This window comes from Sciurus vulgaris (assembly GCF_902686455.1).
Source record: "Sciurus vulgaris genome assembly, chromosome: 3".
NCBI classification, from domain to species: domain Eukaryota; kingdom Metazoa; phylum Chordata; class Mammalia; order Rodentia; family Sciuridae; genus Sciurus; species Sciurus vulgaris.
Window position 1 is genome coordinate 173,644,550 of NC_136463.1, and position 19,801 is coordinate 173,664,350.

The 19,801-nt window shown below is 40.7% G+C and overlaps 1 protein-coding gene across 2 annotated transcripts in view; it reads right to left on the reverse strand.

The window, feature by feature from the left end:
* The window catches only part of PAX3 (paired box 3), a 92,029-nt gene that overhangs the window by 19,327 nt on the left and 52,901 nt on the right, over nt 1-19,801 (reverse strand). For both annotated transcript variants that reach the window (XM_079132243.1, XM_079132242.1), the window contains exons 5-7: nt 10,673-10,878; nt 1,963-2,128; nt 846-1,060 (exon numbers count right to left, since the gene is read on the reverse strand). In XM_079132243.1, the coding sequence (XP_078988369.1) occupies nt 846-1,060; nt 1,963-2,128; nt 10,673-10,878 (587 nt within the window). The remainder of the gene's footprint in view (nt 1-845; nt 1,061-1,962; nt 2,129-10,672; nt 10,879-19,801) is intronic.

The following is a 19,801-nucleotide window of genomic DNA, read 5'->3' on the forward strand; positions in this document are numbered from 1 at the left end:
AAGCTGTTAAAACTCTCACTCTCAGCCCTGAAGAGATTCTCGATTGCAATTATAGATTGCAACCCCTTTGTGACACTTCTCCAAATTTTGTGGGCAGCTATCCTTGCCACCTGGGCCAACTGCTCTCTAATAAAATCAAGTGATCTGTATTTAAACAACTGCTAATAATGTCAACCTCAGACAGATGCCACATGTAGGAAATTTAACCATCCCTCTGACATGCAATTATCGAGGCAATTTATTAATGTGATCTCCCAAGAAAAGCTCATAGACCAATGCAAATTAGAAAAACAATTACAACATTCAAATATTTATATATTCCCAAAGAGCAGTAATTCTCCTAATTTGCGCATTTATTACTCATTTATTCCAGGGTTCCGTAGTTATCAGCTGGGTCTCTCTCCACCCGACTTGTCTGCATGCTCTCTGATGGTTTTGTCAAAGCTTTGGTGTTTTCTTATGAGTTAGGTTTGCTCAAAACCCTGTCAGCTCAAAACCCATTTTAGGCAAAAAACAAACAAAAAGATCCACCATGTTTGGGAGGTTCTTAACCAACGCAGAGCTGGGAGAGAGGGGACACATGACAAATGTCTTCACAACTAAGTACAAACACAAAGTCTCTGAGATTACATTAAAAGTTGCTTGAATTTTAAGGCTAAGCGACAACTTTGGATGCAGCAGTAGGAAGGGTAGAGAGAAAGGAAACTGGAAAACTGAAATCATGTGGCTTGGATAAAGAATACATTATGGTTTAAATTTGGTAATTCATTATACGACTGCCTGGGGGAATCGACTCCTTGGTTCTGGTACACAGCAAATCGTCTGTCTAGAACCGTGGGACTGACCTGAGGTGAAAGGCCATTGCCAATGGCGGGGTTCATGGGGTTGGAGGGCCCCGACGGAGGCACAAAGCTGTCTGAGTAGCTGGAAAATCCGTGCCTGGTGCTGGGGAGGCAGTAAGCAGAGCCACTGTCCGGGTTCGAAGGAAGAGGGCTTTGGTGTACAGTGCTCGGAGGAAGCGGTTGAGGTCTGTGAACGGTGCTGCTGGGATCCGACACGGCTGAAATGAAAAAGGCTGTCAGTGCTAAGGCTTCTCTGGAGGCCAGCAAAACAGGATCAGGGCAGAAGTTCACAAGTCACTAAGCCAGTGGTAGTAACTGTGGGTCAGATGGAATGCTAACTTCAAACTGCACTTCCTAACACTCTGGTGCAGAATCACCCAACAAATAGTCACAGCTATCTTGGAGCAGATTCGCAGGTCCATAACTTTGGTATATATGCTCATGACATATTCACCTGGAATATGAATGCAGAAACCACATGAATGCTAGCCTCTTTTGGTAGTGAAAACTACGAATCAATGTGAGAATTAACCAATGTCATGACTGCAAGTCTCAAGTTTCCCATCAAAATATACTTTTTGATACATTTAGGTACTAATATTAGGTACTAATAGCTACATATCAGTATGGCTTTAAGTGCCTGGCATGCTATGTATTCTTAATCCAAAATCAATTTAGTCTTAGAATTCAACATTATTGGGTTCACTTCTACCTATTTGCTAACACATAGTAACTTCATCAACCTCTCCTTCCCTTCCCTGTATTACCGCTACGGTTAGTAACCATCAGAGAGCTTCAGGTAATTGCAAACTGGAGCAGTAACATTTTAACCAAAGAAAAGACAAAGCAAATTCCATGTTTATTGAGGAAAGTTGTTTCCTTTTAAAACACTGAAATAGTATTCCATTACAACAGAGTTTATCTAAAGAGATTCAGATATGTCCTAGAACAAACTATGTTTCTGAAATGTGACAGGAACATTTAGGACAACCCAGTGGCACATAATTGACACACAAACAGCATCGAGGTCAACCTGTGGAAAGAATTCACCGTATAAAGTATCCACCGGACAGAGCGGTTGAAAGTTCCCTCTAATCTCGGTGACTCCCTTTCCGTGTACCTTGTGGAATAGCTGTGGGCTGGTACGAGGTCTCCGACAGCTGGTATGTTGGCAGGGTCGGCATGGCAGTGGGAGGGAATCCCCCCGGAATGAGATGGTTGAAAGCCATCAGCTGATTAGCTCCAGCTTGCTTCCTCCATCTCGCACGGCGGTTGCTAAACCAGACCTATGGATTTAATTTAAAATTTGAGGATTTCACTGATGAAATAATAGTACATCCTTAATGAACTTTTCATGCTAAAACAGATTAAAGGCCCCTTACTGACAGGGCATATAGATGCAGGAGTCCTCCCTCTTCAGTGTTATTTGGAAGTATTGTCAGGAGTGAAAGCAGAGTGGAAATGTCAGGGTCAGCAGAGGGCTTTGAGGACCCTCCATGGTCTTGTAGCAGCCCCCAGGATCCATGTGATAACTAAGAGAGGAGACAGCTGTGTAGAGCTGGGACTAAACTAACTTTCCACTATGACCATCGACACCCACCCAGCTTCTTACCGTTGGTCTTCTGGGGAGCTCTGGAACCCACACGGGACAACTGTTCTAAACTTGACCTTGCTTATTACATACACCAAGCCTTGTGTTTTATGCCCCTATCAGTCTTTCTCTGTGATCTCATAGTCTTTATAGGCACATCTCCCAGAGAGTCAGATCAATTGAACAGGAGGACAAGCAAATGGAGTCTTTTGAGCATCCCTTTGAAAGTGAGACCTTGCAATGATCCCCATAGAAATAAATGCCAAAGTGTTCCCAAAAATGAAAATGTTTTTCATTTAAAAAAGCTTATTTATCATTTCTTTTGACAGTCTTAAAGCACCTATGATATTCTGTGCTGGCGGTCTCTGTGCTAATAAGATATATACAGAAAGAATCTGATATAATAAAATACTTCCAGGAATTCAAAGCCCAAGTATTGTGTGTGTGTGTGTGTGTGTGTGTGTGTGTGTGTGTATGTATCAGTGGAGAGAAAGAGCAAAAATGTCAACAAGAAATGTAACTGAACATCTAAACTGCTGAGAAAATGTAATATAAGGTTTTCAATGGGCTACATGACCTTATCCAATGCTTTTAGCTGCAGAATGTAAATGTAGAACCTGGGGTAATTTTTCCAAGGTACACACATGATGATTACCCCAAAAGAGGATTTCTATCAATTAAAGAAATGTTTTGTGTTTTTTTTAATCAAAATTCACTGAAGCTGGGTGTGGTGGTGCACACCTGTAATCCCAGCAACTCAGGAGCCTGAAGCAGAAGGATCACAAGTTCAAGAACAGCCTGAATAACTTAATAAGATCCTATCTCCAAAAAATTTTAAAAAGGTATAGGGTGTGGCTCAGTGGAAGAGCACCCCTGGGTTCAACCCCAGTACTGCCAAAAAGAAAAGAAGAAAGAAAAAAAAAAAAAAGTTCATTGAAACTTAACAGGGGAAAGCATTTCACTTGAGGTTGGAAGGATAAGGGTGGGTGAGGCAGGACCCCTGGACTTGAGTAGCTTCCAGCCTGCTCCTCATGGAACTCACCGAGAAGTCAGGGAAACCCAAATAAGTGCTCACTAGAGAGCTCAGAATCAGGACATCTTTAGAATGGAGGCAAAATCTCAGCTCATTTTAAAGTTTGGATATGATTTCCACAAAGGATCTTTCCAGATGGAGGTCACAGTACAGAGTAGAAAGACTTGACCATACTAAGAAAAAAGCAAAATTTGATTTCCTTCAAGGACAATGCTGGCAATTATAAAACTTAATTGGAATTATTTAAAGTCATATAGTTAAAGATAAAAAGAAAAGATTTTTTTCTTCCATCTGGAGCATAAGACCCAATTTAGCAAACTTTGCCCAGGCACTTGCTCAAACTTCTATCACTCATCCAACATGTCTGAAAAGAGATTTTCTTCTCCAGTCATTGTTGCAACACTGGCAAGAAAGGCAGTTTGAACTTACGCAAAATATTACCATTTAATACTCCTTATGTTTCCAACAGGAAGAGAAGGTAAATCAATATTTTCCCATGTTGATACATAATTGAATCAGAGCTTTTACTTAACCTAATAAATTGCCACCTGGGGTAACAGAACCACCAATCGCTCGCCCTTCCGGGCCTGCCTTTGCTGTTTTCTCTTTGCAAGTCTGAGTGCCCATCACCCAGATTCCCAGAGGCATTGTGGTAAGAAAACCATTGGCAAGGAAGAGCTTGAAACAAACTGTTTTGGGGTCCCATTCATCCTTGAGTGTACTGTACTGTACCGCGCAATGTGGTCAGAGCCTCACATTATAAACCCTCAGGGTAAAAGAGGCACTTCTGCTCAGGCAAGGTGGTCCCACACACCTTGCTAGACCAACTATGCAGATCTCCAGCTCTGTGTGCCAGGCCGGGAGGAAAAAGGAACTCCCCAAAGTTTAGGTGTGACCTTGCTCATGTGTATTTACCATCCTCAATGCCAGTGGTGAGACCCTCCATGAGGGCCTCAAACGCCTACACTTAGATTCTTATCAGAGCCTGCTGCCAAGCTCTCTGTGCCAACTTCCTTCTGTGACCTTTAGATAAGTAAACCAGGTTAGATTTACCCCAGGGTGGCGGTGCCTGATCTCCCCACCCATCTCACCTACTATTCTAGCCACACCGTAACTCAGTTTTTAAAAGCAAAAAAGGTCATTGCTTGAATAACAAAGAAGAAATATCATAACTTTCTACAAATTCCTTCAAAAGATAGAATCCAGACTAGGGGTTTAAAGGTTTGGGGTTTGTTTTCATTTTTTTTTTCAAAATAACACAAAATAAGTTTTAAAGGTATTAAGTAAACCCACCAGGAGCTGGTTTGGAAAATAAATTAAAAAAAAAAAAAGAAACTGATAAAGAGTTTTATTTAAAAATTCATATTTGTGATATAATATTTTATATCTACAAAAAAGGATGATAATAAGTAGTTGAGAAGCAAATCTTTACTGAAAAATGAACCTTCAGCAAGAGTTTTCCAAAAGAAAGAATTTAAATGTTCTTTAAGTTTAGGCTAAATAGATACAAAGGGCTATTCTTGAGAGAACCAGGGCATGGTGAAGACTTGCCTGCTTGTCTGTGACCATTTAACTAAAATTTTTATCATCCTACCAATGCGAACGTTCTGCATTTCCTAGAACAAGCCAAGTCTGGAAAAAGCATTAAAGGAAAAATATACTAAAGTTGAATACTGAGAAGTGGTCTTTGCCCTCTCTATGCTTTGAAACTCAGAGAAGATATATCTTCTCTTATTAGTAGAAAAAAGAAAAATGAGACCCTTGAAATACTCATCATTTTAAATACTCAAATGGACAGAGCACAGTGATCCTGGGATACTACTATCTTCCTATATTTAACTGAAAAAAAATCTCCTGATACCCAGAAGTCTTCAGTGACTCAATACAGAAGCACTAATTCCTAAGAGATCATCAATGACACATTTAAATGACATATGTGAGTGTAAAATACTAAATAAGAACATCTAAAGTAAATGGAGAGTATTCATTATTCAATTTCAATTACTATAAACTTTTCCTGGTTTTGAAAACAATAACAAAAACAAGAGAAACAAACTGGCCTTTGATTGATATTCTAAGAGAGAATATGAGTTTTCCACCAATGTCTTTGCTAGTAAGGCAGAAGGAACTAGTTTTGCAAAGTCAGCTACATACCCGATAATATGATTCTATGATCTGTGATTCAGTGCAGTGTTATTCTCTGCATCGCACATGACCTGGCCTTCCAGATCATTCTTGGCATGGTAAGAAAGTAAAAGCAGGGTCACACATTGGTTGGTAACCTACTCTTAGGCACAATTAATTGCCTATAATTGCACTGTAACATCACAATGCACTTGAACACCCTCAAAGCAAGTCTGTATTTCATTTGATGAACTAGAACCTGGTGCACTTTTATCTACCCCCCTGGGCCTTTCTCTCCCTATATGTCTTTGAACTACTGAGTCCAGCCATGAAACTATACCTATTCTTTTTGGAAAATGACCTTCTGGAACACTCTAATATCCAATAATTTTTCAAGGCAAAATTTAAATTGGTTGAAAGATTCCCCCAAACATCATAATAATCAGAAGAAAAAAAAAAGATAATGAATTGTAAAGAGGAATATCACTTTCATGAGCAAAGTAGCCGACTTGTCCAGACCCTGAACAATAGAAACTGGGGAAAACTTAGTACTCCCCACAGTAAAGACACAAATGGGTTCAATGCAGACCAGCAAAAGTAGAGTTCCACCTCCTGCCTTATGACTTCTGTGACCTTGAACAATTTGCTCATCAATGGTGGGCCTCTGTTTTTGGATCTGCTAAAAGGAAAATATTTTTTAAAAACTACCTTGCAAGATGGTTGTAGCAATTAAAAAGGTACAATCAGAGCACTTAAAAGAATAGGTAGAAGATGTTATGTGTTCAACAAATGCCAGCCGTTGGCTATGGAGGTAGCTCAGCAGTGGAGTGTTTGCCTGGCCTGCACAAGGCTCCCAGTTCTACGCCCAGCAATGCCAAACGAAACCAAAATATAAAATGTTAGCTCTGAACTAAAAGTCTCATATTGACACTCCTGTCGGAGAAAACCAGCAATTAAACCTTGCTTTGTTTTCCACAGCCAAAGCCTTGCATGCCAATAAGTGAATGGGAAAGGGCCCGAAGAACACCCCAAATACTGGAAAACCAGTTTGACTTGAGTGGAGGCTCAGGTAAAGTTGGCTTCCAGATTTCACAGACTAGTGCTAATGATCTCATCGTGTGAGCTTATTGTGCCCATCAATAAATTACTGGTTCATATTTTTTGGTGTTGTCCTCAAAGGCAATCTAACTGACATTACTCCAGATGGGTTACTTCAAATGCTAATTGAAAGAAAAAAAAAAATGGAGAGAGAATGTAACACTTCATCCTTAGGAAGAGAATTCACAAAGAGATCATAAAGTGCTTTTTAAACACTAGTCTTGGTGACCATCTGATGCAGCAAGGCCAAGCACTGTGGGAAACGTGGGACAGGCTGCTGCTTTCTCTGGACGCTCTTTCATTCCTGCCAGCTTTCTCTCCCCAGCCTCTTATCACTACTACAATCGCGCCTTCACCACGCTATGGACAACAGGTTGCTGAGGAGAAAGGCCATGTTCCCAAGCATCTCCAAGGACCATGGGCATGTGCAAAAGCACATTCAACTGCATCTGAAGCATCGGGAACAATCTCCCACCAAAAGCTGTGGGCTGACCACATTTTTGCTTCATTATGAAGTTTGGAGTATTTCTAGACCTATCTTAACTTCTGGACTATGTAGAGCTGTTAGGTGGCTTTAAATCACCATTGGGTTTCCCTGAGAATCCCAAATTATTGATGCAGAAGAGTCCAGAGAGATCACACATCCTAGTCATCCTAATAGTTTTTCACTTGTGATGTGAGAGAGGTGGCAATAGAGAATACCCTGAAATTCAGCTTCCCTAATAACACTAGTGCACACACACACTCATACAACGTTGTGTACATATCTCAAGCTCTTCTAAAATTTATCCATGATTATTCTGGCGGTCCATGGACCTGGGTTAAGATCATTTGATCTAATTTACCCCATATAAGTTTTAAAAAAAAAGTCAAAAATTAAAGCCCAGCAAGATTAAGCAACTTGCTCAACAAAACCCTTTTGCAAGCTAGGACGAAAACTCACATCTTCTGACTCCTGGTTAAATGCTATTTCCACAAGTAACTTCCCTTCCTATCTTCCCACTATCATGGTGACAAAAGGGAAAAATTGCTTTCTACATGAAATTCTTAATTGAAATAGTAACTAAAACTTTTGCAAATCGTAGATATTTGCAAATAATTTGTCCAAGAAAAAATTAATGCTTGTCATTATTTACATATGAACAGCTATCCCAGTAAATTCAACAAAGTCTTTTTTTTTTTTCTTACTTCTAATGTTGTCATTACTAGGCAAACAGTTCTTGTTGAACAATAGTTCTTAGATTATATACTCAGATTTGGCCATGAGAAACACAACATAGCTACTGTCAAAATAAATTTTTATGAAACACTGACAAAAACCTATGTTTTTACAGCTTTAGTCTCATCTCTGTCCAGAAGAGTCTAGAAATATTTTTCCTTTGGGTGGGGGAAGGGGTGGAGAACAGAATGTAGACGTGGTTTGCGGTTTTGGGTGTTTGGGGCTTGGTTTTCCCAGGTGCCCCAAATTAAACTAACTCACACTTTCTGGCTATCACTCAAAGTGAGTCCACTTACTTACTGCTTTCCCGGATCCTTCTAAAAACTACAAGATTTTCTTTTGGCATTTTAATCAGTGATTAACTACTCCCTTCTTTTTCCTGCTGGGTTAAGTAAAAGGTCCATATGCTGGGTGTTCTAGGGAATTTGTTAGGCCGTAGATCATAGCCTGTTGCAAGACATGATGTGTCTCAAGGGAACTAACAAAGCCATAAGGAATGTAAAGAGTCACTGGGTTAAAGCCACATTAAGACAGCTGTTACGTTAATGAGGACCCAGCTTTGGAAAGGAGGTCACTGTACAGAAAAATATGAACTACTCTTTATTGGTTTGATCCCATGTCCTCTGGAAGTTAATGGGCAATTATTATTATCCTTTGACATTCATTGAGCCACCTAAGAATGCTGGGTACTGTACAAGCAACAGGGGTTTGAAATTTAGTCTGTCCCCATCCTTATTTCTGACGAAGGCCCCTCAGTTCCCATCACCCACCTCATCTCATCTCCTTAAAAGTTTGTTTTTTGATTTAGTGAGTTCAGTATTGCCCTTCAACCTGTCTCAAGAACCACAGACCCAGGGTGTGGGCTTGGCCAGCCATGGAGTATAGGAGCTAAATTCTGAATTAGACACTCCATGTTCATGCTTAATGTGTCCCTTCACATTTAGACCAGGTAATCACAGAGCTACAATCAAAGCAAAATAGGGCTCACATATTTATTTTTATAACACCCTTACATGGTATTTTAATATTGCAATATGACAGAACTATTAAATCCCTCCACCCAGGTCACTGGGATACAGAGTGTGTCTCCCCACTGTCCAGGACAGAAGTGACCTCCATTAACCACACATCATAATGACTGTACTCTGGAACAGTGGGCCGAGAATTCAACCGTTCCAACTTTAAATCCGCAGCCCCACGACCCCTGGTGACTCTTCCTTCACCTCCTACCCACCTGCACCTTACACCACCAGCCGCCTGCACTCCGCCCCCACCTCCCCAACCCACTACCACCACTGACTTCCTGCCATAGCCCCTACTGCCTGTCGCACCAAGTGCAAGCTGCCGGGTGACTCTCCAGCCTCCACAGGATGTCCTCAGTTGGCTGCCCAGGCATATATTGCTTGTCCCCCCTACAGCCAGGTACTCTAAGCAAAGTGACTATTCACTGCTCCCTCCAGATGAATGGTGATCTCACATGGAGCCCAAGCACTGCCAATCTCTGTACCTTTGTTCCTGGGGTTCCCTGTTACTACTACACCCTCTCCACCCTCGTCCAACAGCCATCTAGCCTCAGCCTCTCTCTGTACTCCAGGATCTTGTCCTGTCCTTGTCTTCACTCACACTGCTCTCTCTCTCTCTCTCTCTCTCTCTCTCTCTCTCTCTCTCTCTCTCTCTCTCTCTCTCTCTCAGCGGCACTTAGCACATCCACTTTGCTTTTCAATTGCTAGTGTTAACGCAGCTACCCACTAGGCTGTGGCTCCTCGGGAGAACGGTCTCAGTTCCTCTCAGCACTCGCTGACTTTCTTATCACTGTGATGATCAAAGTTGAATAAAACAATCCCTCTTGCTAGACTCTTCAAGCTGGAAGAGTCTTCTGTAAAGAGCTGCCATCAGAGAAGTAATGCACTGTGAATGTGAAATCTGTGCCCAATCCAGGGACCACGTCCACTGACTGGTTCATTGCCAGTCACCAGGATTTGGACTCTGACAATCGGATGGCTGGGAGAATCACACAACGCTCCTGGGTACTTAAGGTAACTCAGGTTCTGGGCCAGGGAGGGGTTCCAGGTTTCTGTCTTTTATAATCTACCAAACTACCTTCAGGGCAAAGCTCACGGTTGATGATGAAAATATTCTACGTTCAGTAGATTCATCTAAGTAGCCTTTTCTAGAAGGCTCAGAGCACTTCCAAGAGTTCAAAAGATAATTCAGCATAGTATTAAAATTATATACGTACTTGAAAGGCTTGCAGACTATGGTCTTTAAAGGAAAGACTTCATCTCATGCACCTCTGCATGTGTTCCTAGTGGAAAGGTCACAGAGAAGAAGTGCAGGGGACCGTGTCCCTTTGCACTAGGTGTGCGGCTGCGTAAACATGGGTAGTCAACTAGTCCACGTTTCCTCTTCCTTATTTACATACATATATAGTAGCCACTTAGTGATGATTGATGGGTTAATTCAATAGTGCCTGAAACTGAATATTCACTCAAAAACTGTTTGCTATTATCTTGGTCCTAACCCCCAAATCCGCATAGTGCCTGGTGCACAGTAAGGATTCCAGAAGTGATGAGCAAACATGAATAAGATGAATTTCTGTGCATCCTAAATAAAGTCAGCACCCTTCCTTAGTAATAAGCAAAGTCTAAAGGCACGCGTCCACACTCAGCGCATTTATTTTCCAGGTCTAAAGCGTGTTTCAGGAGAGGACCCTCACAGGTATCCTACTCGCACTGAAGTGGGCCAGGGAGTCTGGGTGCCGGTACCTGCACTCGGGCCTCCGTGAGCTTCGCCCTCTGGGCCAGTTCCTCCCTGGTGTAAATGTCAGGGTAGTGGGTTCTCTCGAAAGCACGCTCCAGCTCTTCCAGCTGCTCTGCCGTGAAGGTGGTTCGGCTCCTGCGCTGTTTCCTCTTTAGTGGCAAATCCGGTTCAGAGTCAATGTCGGAGCCTTCATCTGATTGAGGTGCTGAGGCTAAAAGCACAAGAGGGGGGAAAACATGATGAAATATGAATCAAAAAGCAAGTCTGACCAGGCCACAGTGGCTGCTTTCCTAAGTACACTCCCAAGGCCTCCCACAAACACCACTCCACTCCAGAGCATGCTACCTTCATAAATAACATGTAATCGCTTCCCTTCCTGGATCACCCTGCTCCCTGCACAGCACTAACTGCTCTGGGGTGCTGTCATTCTGAGCCCTTAGGAAACAAAAGTGGGCCTTATTCCATTTTTATAGCCTTGCACTTCGTACTTAATAGGTACTCCAAATGTGTCTAATGAATGAGTCACATTTAATTTGGTTTCTGATAAATTTTCACCAGCCTTTACACTGGAAAATCTGTTAACAAATATGATTTTTTCAAAGAAAAATTTCCGAGATTGACTTGATATCTAAAAAGTCAATAACTGTGAACTATTGCAGGATTCCTATATATTTATAGACTCTACTAGTCATATAAAAAAAATCTGTTGGAATTTAGTATCTCATTGCCAGATATTAGAAAATCCTCTAAGGAGAATTTTTATTTTATTAATATAAATCTGAACAACTACTTTAAAAGGGAAAGAGACCTTGCCTAGCAAACTGTCCCTGAAGTGAAGTTCAGAATCGGGTGGGTCTCTGCTTAGTGGATGGATGGCTGCCCAGGGCAGCTGCCTGATTTGGAAAACCACACACAGAAAGAAAATGTGAGGTATCTTGTTATAAAATTATCACAAAGTCCAAGGCAGAGCATCAGGGCATAACCAGTGTACAGGGCCCTATTCAGGGTGGGGCCCTGGGTGACCACATAGGACCAATGCCTCAAAAGCTGGCCCTGTTGGGGCCCCTCCCACAAAACTTGTGTTTGCCTGGGTTCCCATGAGGAAGGGAAACTTCAAATTTTAGTGTGTGGGTACCTAGAAAGGAGAAGTGGGAACTGGGGAATGAGATGGAATTTGCATGAATAATACAAGAGGTGTCTACTCCCATTAAGAACAAGGACTGAGTCCTGGGGGCACAAGAGGTGCTATTTCCAGGCCCCGGTCTGATGGAGAGGGGTGGAGCCACAATCTCACTGTTTCTTATGGGGGTTCAGAATTATGGCTTCCCCAGCAAAAGAAGTCGTGACCATAATAGAGTACCTGTTGTTCTAAGGTTTGAGGACACATCAGACAGGGGCTCTGGACAGGGGACCAGCCCTCTCCAGACCCTGGAGCAGTCAGGAACACACCCTGCGACTAGCAGAGGAACCATAGCAGCCTTGCTCCTGAGCCATCTGAACACGCTCTGGAAACTCCCCAAAGAACAAGAGCATCCTCCAGAGAAGGGGCTGTGTTATGCTGTCAGCAAATGGGGACAACAAGCCAGAAAATTGTAGATTATTTATGTAAATGTTAAGGTAACTCATTTGTACCCTCAGGCTGGTAGAAGCTGGACAAGCACAGGTGGTACTAGCAGCAATGAGAAAATGCAGTATGTCCTATACTTCTAATTTCTTCAACCCAGACTTAACTCTGCCCTAGAGAAATATAAATCTTCATTCTATTTCAGAATAAATTACATTCAAAAAGGTGCACGTCCAAAATGAACAAACAGAAATGATTCTAAGTTTCCAATAAACCAATATTTCTACATTCAATGTACCACTTAAACACTGTGCAATGACGTAGTAGAGAGAACTAAAATATGTAATGTATCTGGCTTGTGTTAGTATGCTTGGTTTTTCAAATATGTTGTCTGATTTAATACAAAATTCTCTCATTGAATATAAATCTTATTTTAGGTATTAACTTAAAAATAGACTTCCTTTAAATATAAGAATATTTTAAAGGAATATGAACATGCTAAACATATGCCATGTTACATTAAAAACTTCAAAAGCTCCCGATATGATTTACATGCATATATATTTGATAAGTATGAACTAAGTAAAATGAGCAATAATTTGGACGCAATTGTAAACCAATGGTTCTCAAACTTTTGGAGCATCAAAATCACCAGACTCATCATCCAGAAGAGTTTAGTAAAATGTAGATTACTGGCTCCCTTTCAAGGTTTCCCATTCAGTGTGTTCGTGATGGACTTCTTAAATTTGCATTTCTAACACATTCCCAGGTGGTGGGCAGTGCTTCCACTGGTGCTGAAGATCACCTGGAGGACCATCTCTATTGAATGTTCTAGATTTATTCTTTACCCTCTCCAAATTCCCAATAAATAAAATACTTCCTACAGCACTTTATCAAAAAAGTCACTTCTATATATTTTTAATTATAAATAATTTGCTTCCTGAGAAGCAAATTACTCATTCCCCTAAGAATAAATTTCTATAAAATGTTTAGCTTCATACTTCAAGTGTCTATTGCTCTGACTTTTCTTTCCAAAGTAAATTCAGATTAAAAAGAAAAAAAAAAAAAAAAAAAGACTTGAACAGCATTAAAAATCTGACCGAAAGCTTCCTCTGCCTGTGAGAACTCTCAATCTTTGCTTGCACATTCTCTTACTATGATCCCATTAGGATAATAGTATGTGGAAATTTTCATGTTTCCTTTGGGAGTCTCTGGGGTTATTAAATTCTCCCAAGTAAATATGATGTGCCATGCACTGTCAGGTCAATTAATCAAAATCATCTCTGGTTTCTGAAGAAAAAGACTGGTTAGGTTTACAAGCACCAGCAAGAATTAATCCTGAGGGTCAAGACACTGGGTTGCACCCTAACAATCATCATCCCCCAGAAAATAAGCTCTGAGAAAATAAAGCCCCTTTGTGCCTTGTTCACTGCTGGAACCCTCAGAAAACAGTAGGTGCCTAACAAGTACACTTTCTAATGAAAAAAGTACATAGTATAACTTCAGTTTAACGATTACTTCTCCACCACTATTTTACATCTTCATAAAGAGGAATTCTGCTCCTCCAAGTCAGTCTCTCAACAACTATGTAGATGAGCTTTGGGGACCTCTGAACTCTCAAAAATTATTTGCAAAGTTTTGTGAGTATTTGTATCCCGCATTTTTCTAGGGAATAATTATCAATTTTTTTCAAGGAGGATTGTGTGTGTGTTTTTTAAAGAGGAAGAAATACCACAAGATGACTTTAGAAGACTCAGAATTTTTGAGTTCAGTTGGACAGCCCTTTCCACTATAAATACAATTTTCTAACAAGCTAGCAAATAACTACTTTTATTGCTGCTCATCTCAAAGCAATGGAAAAGTTGCATCTAACCAGGAAAACCTCCACGCAGCATCATTTCAAAGAAAACTAAGGAAATAATTTGCCCAATTTTTCTGCTAGAAAAATTATTTGAACCAACTGATCATTTTGGCAATATGAAGCCACAATCTTACAAGTTAATTCTATCTTTTCCCCATCTGTAAACCCCCAAAGGATGTGGGCTTTAAAATATGTAAAGTCAGCAACCCCAGGTCAATTTACCAGCTAGGAAAAACTAACTCTTTCTAAAGATGAAAATACTACTCCTTCTCATATCACTCAATAGAAATAAAATTTATTATTTATACAGAACTTAATTCACCTGAACTTGTCTGAATTTAAATCATTCAGTTTTTTCCAGAACAAATCTAAAACTTAAGTCACACTTGAATAGCACCTAGAAACCATTTTATTAGAGTTCATCTATTTCACATATTCAGTTTATTCAAGCTACTAGAACAAATTCAATACAAAATCTTAAATATTACATGACAGTAAAAACAAACCTTCCTTTCAAGCAGCTTAATAGAAAGAAATTATATCTTTTTTTTTTTCCTTTCTGTACAGAATACCAAATGCTATGACTTGGAAACTATAGGCAGTGTTAACAAGACAGTTGTCTATATGAGTTGATAAAATGCTAGCATTGCAACTAGATTCTACTTAACCTCTTTGGTCAGTTATTGCTATACAACTTTAATATTAAAAGTTGATATTCCATTGTATTGAAGTTGTTCAGTCATATATTCCACGAATGCCTTGGCAAACAAAATTTGCTTTATTATTCACTGTTCCCAAATTTGAAATTCTAGTATAGCTCTCATAAGAAAACACACATCCATGGGTAATGCACAGATTACTCTATATTGCAATCAATTGTCAGATTTTATCCCAATCCCTACTGGATGCAATTTTGAAAGTCTGGACATATTATCAAAAACCCTTCCAAAATCTATTCTCTAACTTAAAGAGTAGGACTTACCACAACACAGGAAAAAGAAACTAAGGTTCTGAGGGTTATTCAGATCACATAGTTAAGGAAGTCAGGCCTGTGTGACATCAGAGAATATGCTCTCTCTTCTAGCTTGGTATATTCTAAATGATGTTGAGTTCCTTTCATGTGTGTACACACACACACACACACACACACACACACACACACATACTGCCTTTTGAAAGAACAGCAGAAATGAACCGAAATAGGAATTCTAATGTCTCAATGATGAATCTATCACCACCATTTCTCCCAAATTTTCAAAAACTCCCAGAATCAAATGAACCTTACAGAAAATAGTATAGTCGGATTAATATTATATGACAAATCAAAAAATTTTCTCATGAAATCCAATTTAGTTCAATGAAAATTTATTGAACTCTATGTTCAAGGTCTAATTTTTAAACAATAATAAAGTGCCAAGAAATTAATTGGCTTTGCTAAGATATTGAATTGATGTAAGAAATCCACACAGGCTGATCATCTTCATCCTCCATTAGAACCACTGTTCACCATTCACTGGTCCGGGGTCAGTCCAGAATGTGACACTAACCACAGCAGTTGGCTAATTTTATATCTTGATTAAAGTCTTCTTTGGGGATTTTTATTTTTAGAATGCACATGGTGGAAGGTTATCAAGAGCTATAAAAGTCTTAAACAAAAGTGCAGGAATAAGTAACTTGAAACGTATTGGGATATTCATAGGTTATTTCCCAAAAAACTGCAGTGTTTCCACTCTGTATTCTACAAGAAAGTCCCATCCTCTCTTTTTCTACCGAAAGCTGATTTTAGATTTTAGGAGTCAGTTTTTCAGCTATCCCAAGGTTTCACATCAACTCCCCAAATTAAAGCTGGGAAACTGGACACTGTCAGCAAAAGAGAATCCAGCATCAGACAACCTTCTTACCCACAGGATTAAAACTCTTCCTTCAGAAACAAGGCCAACCGGGAGGAAGAGGCAAAAGCACTACCACCAGCGGACTAAGCATGAAGCTTAATTAAAGGAGGAATTACAGAATTAGAGAGTATGTCTTTGTCCGTTGGCCCCTTGCGACATCTTCTGTAGCCTCGGGAAATATTTCATCCTAGTTAACACTATTACACATGAAATCTTGCCTCAATTTTATAGGGATTTAGTCACGTGGAATTCTGTAATTATTGGTTTCCAGACAAATATAATTCAGAGAAGGGAGACAGGCAAAAAATGGAGAAACAGAATAATTCACAAGCATGAATCTGGCACATTGTCTTTCTTCTCAGCAAGACCTTTCATTTGAATAATTAAAGAATCAAAACATGACAACCATTTAAACTCTGCATTTGCCCTGGATATAACACAATGCGATTTACAGACCCGGGAGGAGGTGGGGATCTCTGGAGGCCAAACTTCCTAGTCATCCTTCATTTTCTCTAAGATGGCCCCATACCAAATCTGACAGTCTTTTCGTCTGTTTTCATCTTTCTGAGCTAGACCTGTCAGCTGGGTGTCACTGATAAAGGGACACGATAAAAATGAGAGTCTCTCCAAGAGCTCCAGAAGTCCTCTCAGGCTGCGTCTCACCACTTAGAGGTATCTCAGAAGTACATTCTAGAAGGTCCTTAGCAGGTCAACTCAAAGTTCGATGCTCCCACTTGGCTGACTGCAGAACTGTCTCTTGTGCTTGTGAGTTTTACCATCAACACGAAGGGCACAATAGACAGCTAACTGCGTTCTGATCCGAAGTCGCCCTTTTACACTGAGAAAGATGTGAATGACCTGTCTTGTGTTCACTCGGGTGAAAGTCAGGAACGAAGCAAGACTGATATTCCCTCACAGACCCAGAGTAAATGACAAATGACATTTTCCCTTTGTGATCTTTGGGATTTTTGTTGACTTATTTGGAGGCTTTTGTTGGATCCCAAGAAATGGCCTGTGGCTGCAGCCTATTCTACCGATTTCCACGCTCCATCTGTGGAATCCATCAATGGGGCATTTACCCTCATTCAGGGTTCTGACACCTGCCTGGCAGGGTGCAGGAGACACAAAGAAAGCCAGAGTGGAGGAGAAAGGGGAGGTTGGGTGTTTCTTTTTTTTTTTTCTAGAGAAAGGGGGGGCGCGGTTGAAATGGAAGCACAGTAGGGGTTAATCCACGCCAGTCCAGAGACCAGCACCTGCAAACTTCTCTTCCACATTAATTCACAAGCCAAGGAAGTAAGGCAACATTTTAAAACTGTACATACGTCAAGAAAACAAAAGAGATACACCTCTTAGAGGAATTTACCACAAAATCCTAAGGTATGGCTAGAACTTGTATCAATCAATAAACTGATCTGCCCAGAATTCCCGACCCAGACCTAAGCTTCAAGTACTTGTGATTTAGTTAGCTGCTAGGCCAGGAGAGATGGTTTCTAACCTGATCAGTCCTTTATTTGGGGGTGGGGTAGAAAGATCTTGTTTGAATTCCCTCTAAAATTTCTCCCCCAAATGTACCAGGAAAAAGATTTTGCAGCAAGTGCAAAAAAGAAAAGAAAGAAAAAGAGGACAAAATTTTGTCAAGGCAACAGCTCTGCCTTTTGGAGAAAAGGTTCTTTCGAGAACACCAAATCAAATAAAGACCCTCCAGCCATCCACCTACTCCAGTCCCTGGCCAGCAGTCCCTGTTTTTGGCTGGAGAAATGTAACGCTATTCCCCTCCCCTCTGACCCAAGCCCTTCCCTCGGAAGCTGCAGTCTCACAGCACGAGGTCATTAGAAGGAAAATAAGCTCCTGCCAGGTTGGGGCTAATCAAAATAACACAAATAAACCCTGACACTCAACAACTCCCCGAGTGCCGCTGCCCTGGGAGGAGAGTACAGATTGGCTATGAGAATGGCCAGCCCAGGGCCAGAGAGGTCCAGGAGGGCTGCGGGGTGCTTGGTCGCCCGGGAGTCACTTTAAATGCACAACATGGACTGTTGGGTGTTTGTTTAAGGTGAGGGCTGACAAACAGAAACTGGCATAACGGCCAAGCTGCCTTGGAGGTGCTGAGCCACGTGGCTCCAGAGACCTCTCCCCACCCCTCCCCGCATCCGAAGGTGGGGATAACTTTGACTTTCAGGTGCCTACAAGATGCCTGTCTGCATCACCATGAGACAACGTCCTTTAGAGGAAGTCCTTTCCCATCAGCTACCACCTTGGCCATTAGTCATTTAAAAGCCCTCCTCTGTGACAACCATCTGGAAAGAAAGGCTGATTTCTCCATTCATTCATTCAGGCACGCTGGTGACGAGTTCTAGTGGCTATATTCAGTGGAATGTTTAAATAAAAAACCTGCTTGCTACCTTTCTTATCCCCTGATACAAGCTACATTTTGCTTAAGGGAGCCACAAAATACCTACCAAGCTGTACCTGTTTCAGCTCCTTCTTTCAAGGGCTTAATGCCCTGGAGAAATCCCTTCCTGGTTTAGGAACCCTGACACCCAATGGCTTCTGAAACCCTTTGTTTTCAGGGTGTTGTGTGTGTAGTGTGTGTGTGAACAAGAATTCCTTTTAGGACATGAATCTCTCTCATCCCACAAGGCTGAGATCACCCTTCCCCAACGCACCCTATGAAAGACTCCCAACTATATATATATATATTTTTTTTTTTTTTTTGAATGCCTTTTTCAATTCCACGATTACTGCCACCACAGCATGTCAAAGAGAAAAGGAGACTATAGAACCAGGAAAATGTGTTGCTATTCAATTAGGAAAACTGGTTAGTTAACTAATTAATTGGCTGACTGCTTTCTAAGAAGAGTCTCCTGTGATAAGAACTTTCCCCTTCAAGAGCTTAAAAGTCATTCATAATTAAAATTAAGACTCAGGGCTTTTTCTGCGTCTCTAGAAGCAGCAATCGAAGTTCTGGTTTACTGGGTTTGGATTGCATGGAGCAAGGAGAGGTAATTTGCACACTGAAGGGGAACAGGAAAACAGTAGTTCTCCTGTGAAAGGCAGAGGGCCAAGTGGCTTTTATTTACAATTGCCAAGAGAGAGGCCATTATGGACCATATGTGCCACAATTGCCCTCTTATCACGGGCTGGCCATCGTGTCCATTGGGAGCTGTTAATGAACTGGGTAATTGAGCCGCTGACATGTGTTACCAAAACAAAACAATAGGAAGAAGAGACAAATGAACATTTTATTTGCCAATCAGAGTAGGTTCAGCCTTTCACCGAGCTGCAGCTAAGTGACTGACTGGATACATAAAACAGTGCATTGAAAGCCAGCAGATGTAGGCACAATAATAGTTAACTGACAGCTTATGGCCCATCTGTGCTTAACATTTTGTTAAAGAAATTACTTGACTTGCTAAAGAGACGAATCATACAGCTGCCCAAGTGCTACATTATAAGAGATAAATCATTAGCTAAACTGTTTCATGCTTAAAATGACAATGCTTATTAACAGTTATGTTGGGACATTTTGTCAGCACAGCTTGACACAGTTATTACTTATTAAAAATGTGACAAGTCATAGATATTCAGCAGAATTGGGTTGGGGGGAAACAGAACGATGCAATCCATTTGAAAGAACAATAAGCATTTTCAATCTCTCCTGAAGAAATACGCCCTTCTAAGATGAATGAAAAAAATAAACTCTCTGAAAAGGAACATAAGATCACGTTCCATAAAATAATTATTATGTAACTTGCTTCCATTTACCACTTTCTTCAAAACTGAAAAATATATGAGAAATGTACTCATTCTAGGTTGA